General features: G+C 34.5%; 1 protein-coding gene across 2 annotated transcripts; it reads left to right on the top strand.

The window, feature by feature from the left end:
* Window positions 1-3,089: 3,089 nt before the first annotated feature.
* LOC125646154 (myosin-2 essential light chain-like) lies at window positions 3,090-16,126 on the top strand. Of its 2 annotated transcripts, XM_048872328.2 has the most exons (6): window positions 3,091-3,200; window positions 3,284-3,311; window positions 7,818-7,958; window positions 8,813-8,977; window positions 14,000-14,077; window positions 15,785-16,126. In XM_048872328.2, the coding sequence occupies exons 1-6, from the start codon at window positions 3,198-3,200 to the stop codon at window positions 15,811-15,813; spliced, it is 444 nt and encodes a 147-aa protein (XP_048728285.1). In that variant the 5' UTR covers window positions 3,091-3,197; the 3' UTR covers window positions 15,814-16,126. The 2 variants fall into 2 exon arrangements, with proteins under 2 accessions (XP_055996762.1, XP_048728285.1); XM_056140787.1 differs by having other exon boundaries at window positions 3,090-3,200; window positions 14,000-16,126.
* The last annotated feature ends 1,406 nt before the right edge of the window (window positions 16,127-17,532 follow it).

Genomic DNA, 17,532 nt, shown 5'->3' with positions numbered 1-17,532 from the left:
AAGTAAGTTTTAACCGTCTGTAAGTTTTAGAGATGACCACCTGTGAGATACTAACGACAGTGTAGTATCTCACAAGTGGTCATCTCTAAAGCTTACAGAAGGTTGAAACTGACTATTCAGAACGACTTATGAGGGTGATCGGTGGAGAAATAACATATTTTGGATAAAGTATCTTCAATTCTGATTTATTGCGCGCATTAATTGAATGATGATTGCATTAATTCTTCAGCTGAATTGATGCGCGCTTTAATTGAATTAATGATCTCTTCAAATGAATTAATGATATCAACAATTGAATTGATGCACGCTACAATTCAATTGATGAGAGCAATAATTGATTTAATGCGCACATTAATTCAATTATTGCTTTCTTCAATTCAATTAATGATATCTTTAATTCATTTGAAGAGAGCAATCATTCTTTTAGAGAGAGCAACTATATAATTAACGATATCTTCAATTCAACATATCCACAATTGAATTAATGATCTCTTTAATTGAATTGTTGCTCTCTTTAAAAGAATTGATGCGCGCATTAATTCCTAAAAAGCATTGTAAATAATTAAAGATATCTTCAATTGAATTAAAGAGATCATAAAATTATTGATACCGAGCTCTAAATTAATTATTGCGAGCAATATTTCTACGAAATTGATGCTCTCATCAATTGAATTGAAGAGATCAATAATTGAATTAATGCACGCATCAAATCTATTATTGCTCTCATTAATTGAATTAATGCGTGCATCAATTGAATTGAAGAGAGCATTAATTGAATTAATGCGCGCATTAAATCAATTATTGCTCTCATTAATTCAATTTGATGTGCGCATTAATTCAATTGATGAGAGCAATAATTGAATTGAAGTGCGCATTAATTCATTTGATGAGAGCAATAATTGATTTAATGTGTGCATTAATTCAATTAAAGAGAGCAATAATTGAATTGATGATATCTTCTAATAATTGAAGATATCTTCAATTATTTGAGTTTATGTTAATTTGGCTCTCCATATATATTTGGTACATTGCTTTGCCATAACAAGTTACTGATCAAGTTCGAATTTGGTCTCAGTCCGTTGATTTTTTACTTCGTTATGGCCCTTGGACTTAATTAGAAAATTAATTAGAAAAATAGTGTGAATTATCAGTTTTCCAGACTTTTTTGGGTTATGCTTGCAGATATTCATTTGATATTTGGTACATTGCTTTGCCATAACAAGTCACAGATCAGGTTCGAATTTCGTCTCGGTCCGTTGATTTTTCATCAAGTTATGGCCCTTGAACTTAGAAAAATAGCATGAATTGTTAGTTTACATCCAAGTTTCTTATCTCTGTAGATAAGAGTACTACACTCATTAAAACTTCTAGCATAGTAATACAACAATATAGCTAAATTATTCATGATCACCTACATGTCACAGTTTATTGACTTGGTTAAAAACCTAATTAAACCTAATTATAAATTTCTCTTTACGGGTGTAGAATACATTCTATTCCAAATACTCTGTTTGTCTGGGAAAATGCAGGCTTGAACGTAAGCAACACATGATATGTCCTCTGGCAGCTTTCTACCCATCAAAACATTAAATGATTGTGATTTCAGACACGGCACTGACATCTTTGTAGCACTTTTCAGCTGAGAAATGTGGAAATTATTTCCTAAAGTATAGTTCACTCTTAAGGAGGGGGGGGGGGATGGAAAAGCCTAAGGAAAACAGTTAGGAAGTGTGAGCTGCAATAATGTAGCCCTATCCGATTTTTGTTTAATCGGAGAGAGCTACATTATTGCACACAGGCACCTGAAGTGTGAATAGAGTTCTATGTATATATACCTACCCCCCCCCCCCCCCCCCCCGTTTATAGAATGAACCGATAATTTATCCAAAATATGTTATTTCCCCACCGATCACCCTCATAAGTCGTTTTGAATAGTCAGTATCTACCTTCTATAGTGTGAGCTTTTGAGATGACCACTTGTGAGATGTACTGATATATTCAATTCAATTAAATTATTTATTGATTCACCAAGCATGTTGGCATACCATCATGTTACACAATATGAGATATATAATGACAATATATGTATTATTAGTATCTCACAAGTTGTCATCTCAAAAGCTTACAGAAGGTAGATACTGACTATTCAGAACGACTTACGAGGGTGATCGGTGGGGAAGTAACATCTTTTGGATAAATTATTGGTTCTGTATAAAAATAATTTCATTCTATAAAAAAAGGGGGGGGGGTATGTACATATTCATGATCTATACAAGCTATCCACACTTCAGGTGCCTGTGGCATTGGTCACTTACAATAAACAGTCAAATGTACTGATACACATACAGGAAAATTGGCAAGGACAAATATTAAAGTTAAGAAATAAAGTAAATCTTCCATCATTGGATATTGATAAAAGCACATTTTACAATTACTTGAAGAATTACTATATTGATAATATTAACATGCAACTGCAAAATACTGAATTCCCTAAACGTGGAAAATTGCTATTTTACAGTAAAATTAGAAAGAACTATGAATTACAAGACTATTTGAAATCTCCAATTGCGAAAGTAGTACGCTCAAGATTAACAAAACTAAGAATATCTGCCCACCCTTTAGAAATTGAAACTGGTAGATATTCAAAACCATGTATTCCAAAAGAATGTCGTTTTTGTCAGTTTTGTAAAACTACTGTTGAAGATGAGTTACATTTTTTATATGACTGCTTCATGTATAAAGATATAAGAAAGAAATATTACCCTTTGAACACCTACAATTCAGACAATGATATATTGGGTGGGGGGTGGGGGGGGGGGGCAAAGTTCACCCACATAAAAGAGTATTATTTATTATATCGCTATATTTCATATAGGCCCCTACTATAATATCTTCTTTTTTTTTAAAGTATTTACTTTAGTCGCTCTGTTTGAAATATGGCGCCACATTTCCAAGATAAATATATGGTAAAAAAACAAAACAACTTATTGCAACCTAATTGGAGGGGGAGAGGTTATATATTAGACCTAATCTAAAAATTAATGTTATGTATTGAGACGAACGAGTTTACCACGGTGTCGTATGGAAATTCGTCAAGTGCGAGTCTCCTACTGTTTCGTATTTTTCAGTGAGTGAGTCAAACCGGAAGTTCACTCCATTTGTAAAGAAAACTAGCGAATATTTCGATAGGGTTAAAGATGGTAAGTCGGAGAGAGATAAAAATCAAACGAATTGTTCTATATTTGTGAAAAAATATACTATAGTTTTTTCTTCACTATTTCAGTCTCAGCTATCAGAGGACCAGCTTTCAGGTAAATATAATCAGGCGTTTAATATTTATTTTATCTGAGACATTCCCGGAAGTGAAGTTATTTAAGGAATGTCCGATGCAAAGCTACAGAACAAGTATTAGGAATAGCGTTAGCAAATTCAGTATGTGACTATGTCGTAGCAAATACAGTAAGTGACTATGTCGTTGAATATCAATATGGCACATGCTCTATAAAGTTTATTTAATCTTGCATCTTTTGTCATTTTAAATTTCCGCAACTACTGAAGACAAACTACAGTTAACTGAAGACAAGTCTGAAACTGCCCCTGTTAATGAGACTCCCTATGCATAAGAAGTCCTTGCCAGGCTCAAACGAACGCTACTCCAAATGTAGAAAGCAGACCTTGCATTAGCGTTGTGCCTGCTCCATCAAAATTTGGATCTGATTAGCGACTTTGAGTTTGAGCAGTCGGGTGTGAATGCATCCCCAGGGTCTTTTCACTCTTTACAATCTTCCTTTTGAATAGCACTATCAAGCTACAAATAGCCACTAATTATGATAAAAGAAACTTGTACAGAAGGTTTAAACATAAATTTGGGGAAATAACATCTTTTCAAATTTTTATGACTAGAAAAATTTTCAATTGTTAGAAACAACTTGCCAGTTCAGCTTTTGCAGTTAAATCAAGTACATGAATATCATTTTGAGGATAATCAGATGTAACAGGAAGGGAGAAAATGCAATGAACCAAACCGGATTCGAACCCGGGCCCCCTGAATCTCTAGTCAGGTGCTCTACCAACTGAGTTAACTGGCCACCGGCGATCGAATCCAGCTGACCGCTACACAGAGATGGCAGAGTTGCTAAAAATGGCAAATTGTGTGTTTATTGGTTGATATGCATAGTAAAACGAGTAATTAAATGGAAATAGTTTTAAATTTGTTCTATGACTATTTTTGAAACTGGGGTTAATATGATCATATCCACAAGCACTCGTGAGCAAAAGAGATTGAAAATCAAACTACAACAAAATCAGACAACGAATTTAAGGGGAAATACTCGCTAAATGCGAGTTAAAAATTGAATTTGCGAGTAAAAAATCACAAGTGATCGCAACTTTTTGCGAGTGAAAAAACCCAGATCTTTTTCCCGGATTTCCTCGGTTTATTGGCTGTACTTTGAAGTTTACAATAATTTTGTCTTGTGCATAGAAACGCTTTACAGAATGAATATACAAGTATTGAAAAAGTAAACGTGGATCGAATAAATAACTAAGGCCAAGGTCATCTCAGTCAGTGATGTCGAAGATGGCATACATTAGGCACACTTCAGGCGTCTCAGAGACGTCTGATTTAAATAGCAAGCATGTTGATCTCGTCCGTGTCTACATGAAACAACACATGACAGTGTTAGTGTCACTGTTTCACGCGGTGTCCTTCTGTACTCTATATTCAAACACTTCGAGTTCGCGGGGTTTTCCATTCAACTAGAATTTTTTTTAGATGAAATTTCCAAAAGTTTTGAACATATAGTTTGAATTGGCGCAAACAGTCTTCAAGATTTCAATCCACATGATGCTGTAAATAGGTGGTAGATCCCTGGACAGCGAGTACGCCGCACAAGTGTACCGTATGACCCGCACCATGTATGTTGTCTGATAATTCATTAAATTTTAAATGAAAGAATTCGCAATCTTATTTTTATTATTGCACTTTAAAGGAGATTTTAACAGATTTTCCCTATATTTTGATAAAGAGACATGCTTGTTTTCTTAAATTCATGTAAAACAGTAATCGATTGAAAAATGCTAGTAAAAGCTCAATTTTGCTAGTTGGAAAATAATCCACTAGCTAAAATTTGCTAGTAGTGAAAAAGGTTAATTTCGATCCCTGAAAATTTCCAAAGGACTGCCCCATTTAGTCGCCTCATACGACAATCAAGGGGTGCTGAGGACCTATTCTAATCTGCATCCACACTGGGTTATTTATGTCGTCATCCGAAGAAATCATAAACTCTTCATAAGAGTAAGAAGTTGGAAGCCAGATTGATTTTTTCCAAATGGGGAGACCAATTCCTAAGAGACATAACTCATGAATTGCAAACAGTTAAGTCTCTCCAATTACAGTGTTGTAAAGATGTTCAATCCTGTTACGGTCACTCACAACTCACCACCAAGTTCCACCAAATGCAGTTTTGTTTAAAATACTTATCAGACTGTTGATGTGCACAGTAATGGCATGCAAGATGTCACAAAGGCCAACCTCAGTTTAAGAGGCTAAGTCAACCGATAACATCTAGCTTGGAAAGACACAAGACATACAACACTAATGTTTTCCTACAGATATTGAGATGGGCAGCTTATGCAGTATTTCTACAAAGGATACTCCCCATAGCAACCAGTATATGTACAGTTGAATTTTGCTTTCCTAACAGTAGCCCTAATTACCTTATTTTAAAATTGATATGCGTAAACCATGAGAGCTATCTTTTCAAGGTTAGCATCACCCCTGCATAGGACAGTGTATCGATGTAGGATTTAATTAAAACTATTTTAAGTGAAATGCATTCATGTTACATGTGTGTGTATGTATGTGTGTGTATATATATATATATATATATATATATATATATATATATATATATATATAATTGAGCAAGTTTAAAACTATATATATATATATATATATATATATATATATATATATACAATATTACTGTTCAATAACTTGCCCATAATCATCATTAAGTTAGAAAGTTGTGTTGTAGAGGAAGTAGGTCCTACAATTACATTAGCATGATTAATGTAGATTGTATCTATTGAAAACATATTTGCCATCTCACTTTATGCCAAAGACATCTGATCATCAGACCTGACAGGAAAATTTCAATTAAGTCTAATGAAGTCCTCCCTGCCTCGGATATAAAAGTTTCAGATATTTTGTCAAACAGATTTTTATGATTACCTAGGCCTGTTGGCTATATAGGATAAAAGTTTTTGATTCAGTACAGACAATGAGAGTATATGTCAAAGAAACATGTATAATAAGGGCTCTATTTGCCCACCAAAATCAAAAGCTGTACATGAACTTTGTTTTAATAATAAGTGTATTTTGTGCAAGAATCCCAATGGAACTCAGTTGTTATTTTCAATATGATCAAAATTACATGGACAAGAATTATGACATAAATATGATGTATTGCTGTCATTTTTAATATTTTTACATAAAATTGTTCTTTTTCATGCAGTAATAGAAAACATTGAGCACAGGTTTGGACAAAATTGGGCCAAATTCTCATTTATATCATATACCGTATAGCTTTTTTTTGTATCTTGCCACTAAAATTTTGATAGCTAAATTTGCACCCAAATGTGTCTGTGCAATCATGGTATGTATTTTCACAAGAAAGATAACTCTGTATAGCAGTGCAGTGGGTTTTTTTTTTATGTCCAAGGTACACATGTATGTAGCATTCTTCAGCTTGGGAGGTAAATAAACTACTGTTTTTTTATGTTAGTTGTCTCTGATGACAGTAAAACATTTTGCAGATAATTATTAACACTACACTCCATATAAATTTTCATGTTTTGGAACTCCATGTCCATTAAAATATATTCTGCTAAAATCATTTGTATACCTATGAGCTAGAAAATCACTTAATTTTACACCTGCAGAAGGACAAAAACCTGCTATGATTACAGTATTTATCTTTTCAGTATACATGTGGTAGTAAAATTTTGTTCATCCAAAGCTGGGCTTTGTAACTGAAGAAAAACAGTCTTGGTGTAAAATTGAGAAATAAGCGCTATAAATTCCCAATTGACAACTTGCAATTGATTGTGAATACCAAAAAAAAACTGAGCTCCCAAGACTACTAGCAGTTTCTAAAATTTACTATGTTACAACAGTATATAGCAACTATAAGCTCAGCCTGTTAAAATATTTTAATCAAAACCATTGTTTTCATTGTTCATTGATAATATCAAACACCTCCCATTTAGTCATTTTTTTTCACAGACAATGGTTAGAATTTTATTTTCTTTCAAAGAAAATAATTGTCATCATTACTGCTGTTGTATTTCCCATCATACATTAATATTGTCATGTCAATGGGGATTTTAAAACTACGATCGAGAATTATAGTTACTTATGAAGCTAGGCACGAAAACGGGAATGATATTATTTTTTTCCAAGTTAAGTATAAACAATGATGGAAAAAAAACTTTTGTGAGTTGCATTTTCAATATGGCATTTTGCGACTTTTAAGATATGAAATAAAGAAGATTTATCTTTTCTTTAAAGATTTAAAATTAAGTTTTGATTTAAGTGCCTGCCCCTGCCCCCCAGAGAGGCTGTTATCATACATAGTCTTTTGTCCCACTAAGAATTGTCCTGTGTGAGTTATTTGTTATGGGGACAACTTAGATTTTTGAATATTGATCTTTAATACGGTTATGTATTTCATTATATGAATTTTCTTTTGAATGGAGTCGATCATGATCATGATCTATATAAATTTAAATATATTGGTAATTGAAATTTGCAGAAGTTCAGGAAACATTTAACCTCTTTGACCAGAGAGGAGATGGCAAAATTGCTGCGTGTCAGTTAGGAGATGTTCTTCGAGCACTAGGACAAAACCCAACAGAGATTGAAGTGAAGAAATGTGGCTATGCAAATAACCCAGGTAAAGTGCTGTTTGATGTAGCTAATTTTAAGGTGCAAAACTTTCTCATGTCATCTGCACAATTTGATTATCCCCAACAGAGTTGGAGGGGCCATAGTAACGTGATGTTGCGTGTGAGTAACACTGATATAAGGTGCATTAGGTTTGGTGTTGCAGTTACTGTTCAATTGATATGAACTGAATATATATCGGTATTAACCATTAAATGAATTTATTTCTATAAAGGCCAAAAAAAAAAAAAATATGTTGGTTTCCACTTTCACCTTAAAATTTTTAAAGGGTCGGTAGGTAGGTAGTTCTTTTTTTTTGTTTTTGTTTTTATTTTATAGGTAGAATTATTTTTTTAATGATTTAGCATTCTACTATGCATAAAATATAGTAATTACCGGGGTATCTAGTAATCAAATAAAAGTTATATGATGAATCAAAACATTTTTTTCCACTGTACTGTAAGCAAAACTGTTTCTGTGTTTTGGAATCTGTTAGTGCATAATAAATAACTTTTAAATAAGTCAATAAATATACTCTTGTTATAATGATGACATTTGCAAAATCTGTGAGAATGGAAAAAAATGTGTTAGGGTCGGCAGAAATTTTTAGGGTCGGTCGGGAAAGTGGAAACTAACATATTTATTTTTTTTTGGCCAAATGGCATTTGTCTTTGAAACTATATTTATATCAATTGGCAGCTGGATCTTCTACTGTGTCTGTCACAATACATGGCACTTGAAGTAGCAAAGCTATGCACAACTCTAAATAACAATCCACTCATTGATATTCACTTAATATATATGTACCATATGAATATTTTGTACTATTATTTTAAGACCTCTCATTTTCTTGCTGAACTACAGATGCCAGAATCTCGTTTGAAGTCTTTATTCCGATACTGCAAACCATCAGCAAGAACAGGGACCATGCAACATTTGATGATTTTGTAGAAGGACTTAAAATGTTTGACAAAGATCAGAATGGCTTCATCACATCTGCAGAGCTGCGACATATCCTCACATCTCTAGGTATGTTATTCTGTGACATATCCTCACATCTCTGTTTATGTTATTCTGTGACATATCCTCACATCTCTAGGTATGTTATTCTGTGACATATCCTTACATGTCTAGGTATGTTATTCTGTGACATATCCTTACATGTCTAGGTATGTTATTCTGTGACATATCCTCACATCTCTAGGTATGTTATTCTGTGACATATCCTCACATCTCTAGGTATGTTATTCTGTGGCATATCCTTACATGTCTAGGTATGTTATTCTGTAATGTATCCTCACATCTCTAGGTATGTTATTCTGTGGCATATCCTCACATCTCTAGGTATGTTATTCTGTGACATATCCTCACATCTCTAGGTATGTTATTCTGTAATGTATCCTCACATCTCTAGGTATGTTATTCTGTGACATATCCTCACATATCTAGGTATGTTATTCTGTGGCATATCCTTACATGTCTAGGTATGTTATTCTGTAATGTATCCTCACATCTCTAGGTATGTTATTCTGTGGCATATCCTCACATCTCTAGGTATGTTTTTCTGTGACATATCCTCACATATCTAGGTATGTTATTTTGTGACATATCCTCACATCTCTAGGTATGTTATTCTGTGACATATCCTCACATCTCTAGGTATGTTTTTCTGTGACATATCCTCACATCTCTGTTTATGTTATTCTGTGACATATCCTCACATTTCTAGGTATGTTTTTCTGTGACATATCCTCACATCTCTAGGTATGTTATTCCAACATCCTCTTCCTTGCTCATTCCAGATAGTAGCAAGGAAATGTTATTTGTCAGTGAATTTTATCTTACTGGAAGAGTTACCTTCCCTGAAAAGCAGTGAAAACTAAAATATCACTCTATAGTTCTATTATACTTTCTCTGAAATTAGTGTTGATCTGAAATTCACACATACTAAAGGGAATGGATACCCTTTCAATAACTTTTGAGTGTCTTTTCAAATTTTGTGGTCTAAACGAAAATCTAATCAATAATGTGAAAATTTATGAGAACACCCCCCTCCAATCCCCACCCCTATTTTCACTCTTGTTGCAGACACATTTATTTTATTTTATGGGGAAAAAATGTGTTGATGAATATTTTTAAAGCACATTAAATAAATTATGTGTTATGGACTTTATACATTATGGGAGTATGACTTACTGAATATTTACCTCAATGTTAATCAACAGCACCTATAATTGCCTTTTATCATTAGATATACTTAAACAGTATCTTCAATGGTTATCAATATTTAAGCATCCCAAAGAGCTATGCAGATGAAATTAATTTTGAATATTTCATAAAATATGAAGGAGAATAGATTGAGAATTTGAAGAAAAATAGGGGAAATCCTTAAAATCATGCATCAGCCATTTTCTTGGGTTTGAGAACCTTATTACTGTGACATCTCAATGTACCAACGGCAATGTTATAGTCTACTACAAGAGGTAACCTAATTTAGTAGGTTATGATGTCATAACTAGTAAGCACTTAACTATTTACTATAATGATGGGCAGCAAATTCTTATTAAAATTGTGAAATTTATGGCCTCTGCGTCGGGTTCAGATTCATGCTTGGCTTTATGGATCAAATTGTGATAAAGCATTAAGTCCATATACATTGTCTGCTCTATACCAGGGCTCCAAATAATTGATGGTCTGGGGCCAGTAAATTAAGGATATGGGCTAATACTTTGTAAAGAGCGTACAATCTTGTGGCTAGTTGATTTGAATACTTATTAAAATTCCTCCATGATCATACTAAAATTCCTCCATGATCACTCTAGTAAATTAGATGTTTGTGCATTCAAGTTTTTATTGAATGCAAAAGAATTTCTTTATTTCAATTTTGTAAGTTGTGTTATGAAGTAAAACAATTTAATGAATTCATGAATATTTCTAAGAATGAGTTATCTTAAGCAGAGTATTCTGACTTCACCTGTGTGTTTTTTAGATTGAGTTGTCTAATTGCAATGCTTTCGTAATCCAGGGATACTATGTTTTGGACAGTGAATAAGAACAAAACTCCAGGTTAATTTTCAAATATTTTTCTTTTCTTAACCATTTACTTGTAGTTAATCTATTAATAGTTCAAATGTTAGTTAAACAATAAACATGTTTACAATCAACAATTATTTATGATTGATGAATTGTATATTGTTTAACATTCCTCTAGAGAATTTTTCACTCATATGGAGACGTCCAATTATTTATGACAGTGTTTTATTATAATTATGCATCTCATGAAATATGGGGTAGTCATTTTCATATCCACTTGACCAGTAAAAAAAATTTTAAGTTGATAACGCAATTGACCAGTGATTAAAATAATCATTTCTAGCCCTGTATACCACATAACAACTAGCACATAGACTGGCAGCAATGATAATGAATTAGAGGCCTCTGCCAAAATTTTGAAATTCCTGGTCCCTGGGTCAAGAACTCAGGGCCCAGGATAGAGCAACAATACATGTGTAGCGGTCAGCCAGTTTCAATCACCAGTGGCCAGCTAGCTCAGTTTGTAGAGCTCCTAACTATAGAATTCAGGGGGCCCGGGTTTGAATCCTGATCTGGTCCATTGCATCCTGGTCTGGTCCGGTGCATTTTCTCCCTTCCTGTTACACATGTATGTGAATCATATAGTGAAAAAGGAATCAATCTTGAAAAGTCTTTAATTTTTACTCCTACACATCTACAAATTAGTGCCTAGTGCAGAGCTATTTACTTGTACGGATTGTCCGTATTTTCCACGGATTTTAAAGTCAAAATACGCTCTACGGATTCACATTAAGAATCTACGATTTTCCACGAATCTGGAAAAATTCAGTTCCCGAAATTTGCCGATAGGTATAATAAAAAAAAGACCTTGTCAATTGAATTAAACTGGTTACCCGCTGAATAGTCCGAGGAGAAAAGTGAGGTCAATAGGGAACCAGTTTAGTCAATTAAAGTTACCATTGTTTAAAGCGCACCATTGATACTGATTTATGTCAAACTTTTAAAAAAAGCATGTATGGGGAATGTCAGATTTACGAGAATGCAAACGAAACATCCAAACCCATTCAGAGGTTCAAAACAAGAAGAAAAAAATATGCCCTAATTTTAAGGACTCATACAGAGTGCTTTGGCCATGCCTCCAACAATCGAAGAAAGATCACATGGTGTTTTCATGGATATTTCTAACATTACTTCAATATTGAGTATCTATTTTCGTTCCATATTTTATCAAGTTACAAATTGTTTTGAAATTAAGGGATAAATGGTATGGATGTAGGGAATATAATTTAAATGAAATTTATTGAACAAAGAGCAAGGTCAAAATTAATACAATCGGCAACTTTCTACAAGGAGATAACCTCGTGGACTCTATAAATTTTATAAAATATGACAGATTTAATTAAAGAATGATGGAAAACCATGATAATTACACATTGCAAAATGTAAAATACAAAAGCAACAGTAAACAGCAACATGCTATTTATATGACAACAAGGAGTTGCATTTTATTCATATAAAAAAGGGTTTAACAACCCGCATAGCATTTTTTGCTATATTCAACTTTTATACTGACAAAGTGCTCAAAATACTGTCAACTTGGTTCTAGAATACTGACATCAGTTGGACGGGGTAAACAGGTCTGCTAGTGATAGCCCCAGCAAACAAAGTGTAGGTGATAGATATATCCAGGTATTGCCATATCAGTCTGTATACCTGCTTATCTTCTTTTAATTAATAAAAATGACCAAGGTTATCTAGCCAAGGTAATTTAAGTTCATCAGTTAAGGATGGTAGAAATATTTCTCCTATACACAGCTTTGTAGTGAAGAGTCATTGGAAGCCCATGCTTAATATTAAGGTTGTTAATAAACAATGTGTTGTGAAACTAAACCAAGGTCATTTGGCCAAGGTTAAGTTCAGCAATAAAAAGAATTTAGAATGTTTGTCTTATTTGTAATGGTGAGAAATGAGAAGTTCTTACTTTGCACACAGGTCGTTAAAGGGGCATGGACACAATTTGAGCTGAAAATTTTAAAATCTTATTTTTAAGGTTTAGAATGCTTAATTAAAGTAGTTTTAATAGTCAAACAAAATTAGTTTTTGAATTACAAATGAGATAAAGCACTCACAATTCTTTGTTATGTAAACAAGGCTCGTGCCATGTGTTTTGTTTACGTATAGATTGCTAACTAGAAAATATCCTATTTAAAACAAAATGAGATGCGCCAAACACTAGCAACTATTTAATACTGTGTTCAGAATTAACTTGTAATTGAAAAAATCTGCTTTAAACGAAACTTTTACTGGTACATTTAACCTATGTAAACAAAAACATGGCAAGAGCCTTGTTTACATAACAGAATTGTGAGCTCTGTATCTCCCATGTACCTCGACAACTGACAGTCAAATTTTTGCCGACTATTAGAAACACCTTAGTTAAGCATTCTAAACATTGAAATTGGGAAAATAAAATTTGAAAATTTTCTTCTCAAATCGTGCCCATGCCCCTTTAAAATAGCAGATAATATGTATTAACCTGAAGCCAAGGTCAAGGTTTCTAACAATAAAGAGGTCAGAAATATATATTTTGGGCACAACCCTGTAGTTAAGGTACATAGAAGCTCAGGCTTGGCACAGGGATTTCTTATGAACAGTTTGTCATGACCCATAATCAAGATCACATGATAAAAAAGTTAACAACATTTCTGTGGGTCATATCACTAATGGAGGATTACTAGTTCATAAAGATAACCAGACAATGGATCATGATCTTGGATTAATGTCAAGTAGCCAAAGATATATTTTTTAATGGAAAGACGTTAGAAAAAATTACCATCACTTTTAATCACATTAATTGTCTATGAAAGATACAGTTAGTACAATGTACATCAACACCATACAGCTTTTTGATGCAACATTCCTGTTGATTTATAATCAGGTGACCATTAAAGCCCATGGGCTTCTTGTTTCTTTGGTATATGTAGAAGATATTCATTATTGTATATTCTCAATTATTAGGAGACAGGCTATCAGATGAGGATGTAGACCAATTATTTCAAGGCATGGAGGATTCTCAGGGCAATGTCAATTATGAAGGTATGGAAAGATCAATACACATTTATGCAAAACAAATGGTAACTGATGATATAGGCACTAAGTATGTCATTCAATATGTAGAAGGCAGCCTGGTGGATAGGTTGCAACTTTTCATCAAACTTGGAAATTTTGCCAATACATGTTGTGAATTATGTAATGGGTAATTAGGATTTCCTGTAGGTCCCAGTTAACCAATCTTTTTTGCTGTATGTCTGTTCATCTATCATTAAAAAAAAATACAAGTCTGCATATAAATGTACACAATCTGTAACAAATGTCGGATCCAAAGAGATTTTGGAGTGCCATTGCTCACACTATATACCTGTATTTCATAAGCTCATTAAGGTCATTGGAAAGCTAAAACACCCAGGGTTAGACCATGGAGTTTTGTTTTTTTTAGTTCACCTGAGCCAAAGTTCTGATCAAAATTTGTCCATTGGCGTTGGTGTAAACTTTTCACATTTTCAACTTCTTCTCCAGAACCACTGGACCAATTTCAACCAAACTTGGCAGAACGCATCCATGGATGAAGGGCTTTCAAGTTTGTTCTAATGAAGGGCCATGCCCCCTTCAAGGGGGAGATAATCAGAAAAATCCAAAAATAGGGTGGGGTCATTTAAAAATCTTCTCAAGAACCACTGGGCCAGAAGAGCTGAAATTTACATGGAAGTTTACTGACATAGTACAGATTCAAGTTTTTATAAATCATGACCCCTGGAGGTAGGATGGGGCCACAATAGAGGATCAAAGTTTTACATACAAATATATAGAAAAAAAACAAACTTTAAAAATCTTCTTCTCAAGAACCATTGGGCCAAAGAAGTTTACATTTGCATGAAAGCTTCCCGACATTGTGCAGGTTCAAGTTTGTTAAAATCATGGCCCCTGGGGGTAGGATGGGGCCACAATAGGGGATAAATTTTTTACATACAAATATATAGGGAGAAAATCTTTAAAAATCTTCTTAAGAACCACTGAGCTTGGAAAGTACAAATTTACATGAAAGCTTCCTGACATAGTGCAGATTCAAGTTTGTTAAATCATGGACCCCAGGGGTAGGATGGGGCCACAATAGGGGATCAAAGTTTTACATACTAATATATATAGAGAAAATCTTCTCAAGAACCATTGGGCCAAAAAAGTTTACATTTACATGAAATCTTCCTGACATAAGGCAGATTAAAGTTTGTAAAAATCATGGCCCCTGGGGGTAGGTTGGGGCCACAATAGGGATCAAAGTTTTACATGCGAATATGTATGGAAAATCTTTAGATATGGGCCAAGGTGACTCAGGTGAGCGATGTGGCCCTTGGGCCTCTTGTTTTTGAGGTATGGTTTATCCTGTTGACTGTCATTTGACACCTTATGACTCAGATCAAGAATGTTTAAGCAAGTGCATCCTTGCTGAGATAATTGATGAACTATGAACAAATTTTAAGACAGTTTTATCAAGTAATAATAGCTTTTTGTCATGGAAAAAGACTCTTAAAGAAGAAACTATGTGGTGCAAGATAATTCTCTCTTTTAGTAGCAGGCCTGCTCCATAGAAAAAAATGTAGCCTAGCCCATGTATTTAATATGAAGTGTATAGTAAATTCAGCTTATTTTGATCATTAAGTGATGCAAACAAAAATTCTTTCAATACACATTTATGAAAATAAATGATAAAATAATTTCTATTGAAACTTGTACTTTTCTGTTTTATAGAATTCATCAAAATGGTTATGAATGGTTGAAGAGGAATTAACACAGCAGTTCAAAAGCTACACAATTTATAATCACTAATATTCCAATCATCATATGATAATTGTATATTCTTAGCTTTTGTGATGAAACCTTTTTTTTTTCTTTTTTCTTTTTTTTTTTTGGAAAGAAACTTGTTTTGATGAGAAAGTGAAGTCAATTTAAGTGCAGACATTACTTCCAATATTTAAGGACCAAAGTTTGTATTTTTAAAAAGTGTTATCCTATACATGTGTATGTACAATGTTTATTGTTAATGCATTGTATGCAATTTGTAATAAATATTTAAGAAGTGCTTCATTTACATATATTCTTGTTTTAATGATTTATGAATTAGAAATTGGACCAAAATAACTTCAACTATCAAAAAAAAAGTGTAATTTCATCACTGCATAAAATGGAGTTTCACAAAGTTAATATCCTCTTAAAACGGTCATGTTTATGTCTCCCCATCACTTAGGAGGATGCAGGTTTTTGTCCATGTCACAGTTTCTCCTCTACGACTTGGCATATACAGTGTTCGAAATTGGTTTAAAACTGGTATAGACCACGGGTCTATGCGAAAACAAGATGACATAGACCTCATCGAATTGGCATAAACCACAACATTGAAAAAAAGATGATACAACTTTAAGCATTGTTATTTACTTCTAATGTACTTAAAAAGCATATTTGCTTTCCATTTCCATAAAAATGCCCTCCTTTCCTCTAATCGTATATCAGACATCGACTTTTGGTATAACTTTAAACCTAGAAAATTGGCATAGACAATTTGGTCTATCTCAATTACAATTGGCATAGACAAGTGTCATTTGACATAGACTCGTCCGTCTATATGTCCATCCCTCCCAGGTTCTCGTCCGTCTATATGTCCATCCCTCCCAGGTTCTTGTCCGTCTATATGTCCATCCCTCCCAGGTTCTCGTCCGTCTATATGTCCATCCCTCCCAGGTTCTCCTCCGTCTATTATGTCCATCCCTCCCAGGTTCTCGTCTGTCTATATGTCCATCCCTCCCAGGTTCTCGTCTGTCTGTATGTCCATCCCTCCCAGGTTCTCGTCCGTCTGTATGTCCATCCCTCCCAGGTTCTCGTCCGTCTGTATGTCCATCCCTCCCAGGTTCTCGTCCGTCTATTATGTCCATCCCTCTCAGGTTCTCGTCCGTCTATTATGTCCATCCCTCCCAGGTTCTCGTCCGTCTGTATGTCCATCCCTCCCAGGTTCTCGTCCGTCTATTATGTCCATCCCTCCCAGGTTCTCGTCCGTCTATTATGTCCATCCCTCCCAGGTTCTCGTCCGTCTGTATGTCCATCCCTCCCAGGTTCTCGTCCGTCTGTATGTCCATCCCTCCCAGGTTCTCGTCCGTCTGTATGTCCATCCCTCCCAGGTTCTCCTCCGTCTATTATGTCCATCCCTCCCAGGTTCTCGTCCGTCTATTATGTCCATCCCTCCCAGGTTCTCGTCCGTCTGTATGTCCATCCCTCCCAGGTTCTCGTCCGTCTGTATGTCCATCCCTCCCAGGTTCTCGTCCGTCTGTATGTCCATCCCTCCCAGGTTCTCGTCCGTCTGTATGTCCATCCCTCCCAGGTTCTCGTCCGTCTGTATGTCCATCCCTCCCAGGTTCTCGTCCATCTGTATGTCCATCCCTCCCAGGTTCTCGTCCGTCTGTATGTCCATCCCTCCCAGGTTCTCGTCCGTCTGTATGTCCATCCCT

Source organism: Ostrea edulis, chromosome 6 (genome assembly GCF_947568905.1).
Source record: "Ostrea edulis chromosome 6, xbOstEdul1.1, whole genome shotgun sequence".
In the NCBI taxonomy this organism is placed as follows: Eukaryota; Metazoa; Mollusca; class Bivalvia; order Ostreida; family Ostreidae; genus Ostrea; species Ostrea edulis.
Note: the sequence above shows the minus strand (reverse complement) of the source record. Positions and strands in the feature narration are given on the sequence as shown.